General features: G+C 41.2%; 1 protein-coding gene across 1 annotated transcript; it reads left to right on the top strand.

The window, feature by feature from the left end:
• The first annotated feature begins 108 nt into the window (after positions 1–108).
• LOC140969519 (UDP-glycosyltransferase 91C1-like) lies at positions 109–1,674 on the top strand. Its single transcript, XM_073430881.1, has one exon. The coding sequence runs from the start codon at positions 201–203 to the stop codon at positions 1,599–1,601; it is 1,401 nt and encodes a 466-aa protein (XP_073286982.1). The 5' UTR covers positions 109–200; the 3' UTR covers positions 1,602–1,674.
• Positions 1,675–2,144: the final 470 nt, after the last annotated feature.

The raw sequence follows: 2,144 nt of genomic DNA, 5'->3' as shown, positions 1-2,144 counted from the left end.
TAATGTTAATATATTTCATCAAATCTTGTGATTGTTTTCCCCAAAGATTTGATTGATTTTTTTTGTAGGCCGAATGATTATTAATTTCTTTATTAATGCACGATCCTTAAAAAAACATAATGTCATTTTAAACCGCGTGATTATCTCACTGGGACGGATCTTGTTGGAGTGGTGCTGCATCCACGAGCTAGCGATCAACAATGGCTGATGATCGGAAGCTACACATCGTGATGTTCCCATGGCTGGCTTTTGGGCACATCATTCCGTTCTTGGAGCTCTCCGAAGCCATAGCTCGAAAGGGTCACAAAATCTCCTTCATTTCTACCCCACGAAACATCGATCGCCTCCCAAAACTCCGTCCAAACGTAGCATCTTCCATCACTTTCGTCAAAATCCCATTACCCCTAGTTGAAGGTCTCCCGGAGAACGCAGAGGCCACCATGGATATCGGAAATGAAGATGTTGACTTTCTGAAAATAGCTCACGACTTGATGGAGCCTGCTGTGGCTCGGTTTCTGACGAATTCCCGGGCGGACGCCGTTGTTTACGATTTTTCTGCTCATTGGCTGCCTCCGATTGCGATCGATCTTGGTATTTCGCGAGTCATGTTTTGGATTTTCCAAGCTTGGATCTTGGCTTGGGTAGGGAAAGCCGAGGGTTTTATAAATGGGTTCGAGGGCAGAAGGAGGCCAGAAGAGTTCATGATTGCTCCAGAATGGGTCACATTTCATACCAAGGTGGCATGGAAATACCACGAAGCCAAAGAAATCCTTAGTTTAAGAGAACCCAACGGGTCGGGCTTCTCTGATGGGTATCGGGCGGGCGTTGCGTTGTTGAAATCTGATGCAATAATAATGCGACACTGCAATGAGTTTGACACCGAGTGGTTCAATCTGCTGCCTAATCTTTATCCACAAGAAGTGATCCCAATCGGATTCTTGCCACCCCATGTACAAGAAACCAAGCAAGATGATTCCGAAACGTCGTGGATTTCAATCAAAGAGTGGCTCGACAAACAAACCAAAGGCTCTGTTCTGTACATTGCATTTGGAACAGAAGTAACACCGAAACAAGATCAACTCGACGAACTAGCACACGGGCTCGAACTATCTCAAGTTCCTTTCCTTTGGGTTTTCCGAAGGCCGGCGTTATCAAGGAGGGACGACAAGATACACCTACCCGAGGGATTCGAGGAGAGAGTAAAGGGACGAGGGGTTGTTTGGATAGATTGGGCACCACAGGTGAAGATACTTAAGCATGATTCGGTTGGTGCATTCTTGACTCACTGTGGAACCACTTCGACGTTCGAGGCGCTCATGTACGGCTTACCCCTGGTTATGCTACCATTGTTGGCGGATCTGTGGATGAACGCTAGGATTTTAGAGGAAAAGCAGATAGGTATGGAAATACAACGTAACGACGAAGACGGATCGTTCACGAGAGATTCAGTAGCGCAGTGTATAAGAATGGTGATGGTTGAAGATGTTGGGCAGAAATTTAGGGACAAAGCTAAGGAAGCAAGTGCAGTTCTTGGTGAGCGAGAGATACACGATGGATACCTAGACAAATTCACCGAGTATCTTCTAATGCATAAAAGTTGAAATACTTTGTGTTGTAGTCTTTCTAAAAACTAGTCGTGTGAAATTAAATAAATAAGTATTTATTGTGTGTTAATTTTTATAAATTTAAGATCATTCAAATAATGAATTAAATATAAACCATAAAAATAAGGGATCTATATTGATGGATGTATGAATTAAAATCACATGGATGAGAATCTTTGGGTTTTCGATTTTATTTCTTAAGTAAAGGCAACGAATTTGTGAAAGAAGAAATCAATCTTAAAGTAAAGCAATGCTAATTCTTTTTCTTTTTTTTTAGGATTTAAGTACGACATTTCTACCAACATTTAGTTTGCAAGTAGTTCCTGTCGACTATAACTTTTGGTAAACTGAAAAACACTCGATCGTACGGTTAATATCGGAATTCAAGAAACCTTGTCGTGTTCTAATTCAATATCTATATTTTGACAATACTCCGATGAGCTTTTTTATGTCAATTTTGAAAGGACATCCTCGTCGATGTCACGATAATTTTATGATGCATAAGAAATATATATGCTTTGAGTTATGTGCATTATTGGT

The sequence above is a fragment of the Primulina huaijiensis genome, unplaced genomic scaffold (assembly GCF_012295235.1).
Source record: "Primulina huaijiensis isolate GDHJ02 unplaced genomic scaffold, ASM1229523v2 scaffold42179, whole genome shotgun sequence".
NCBI classification, from domain to species: domain Eukaryota; kingdom Viridiplantae; phylum Streptophyta; class Magnoliopsida; order Lamiales; family Gesneriaceae; genus Primulina; species Primulina huaijiensis.
This window is presented reverse-complemented; position numbering and strand designations above follow the sequence as displayed.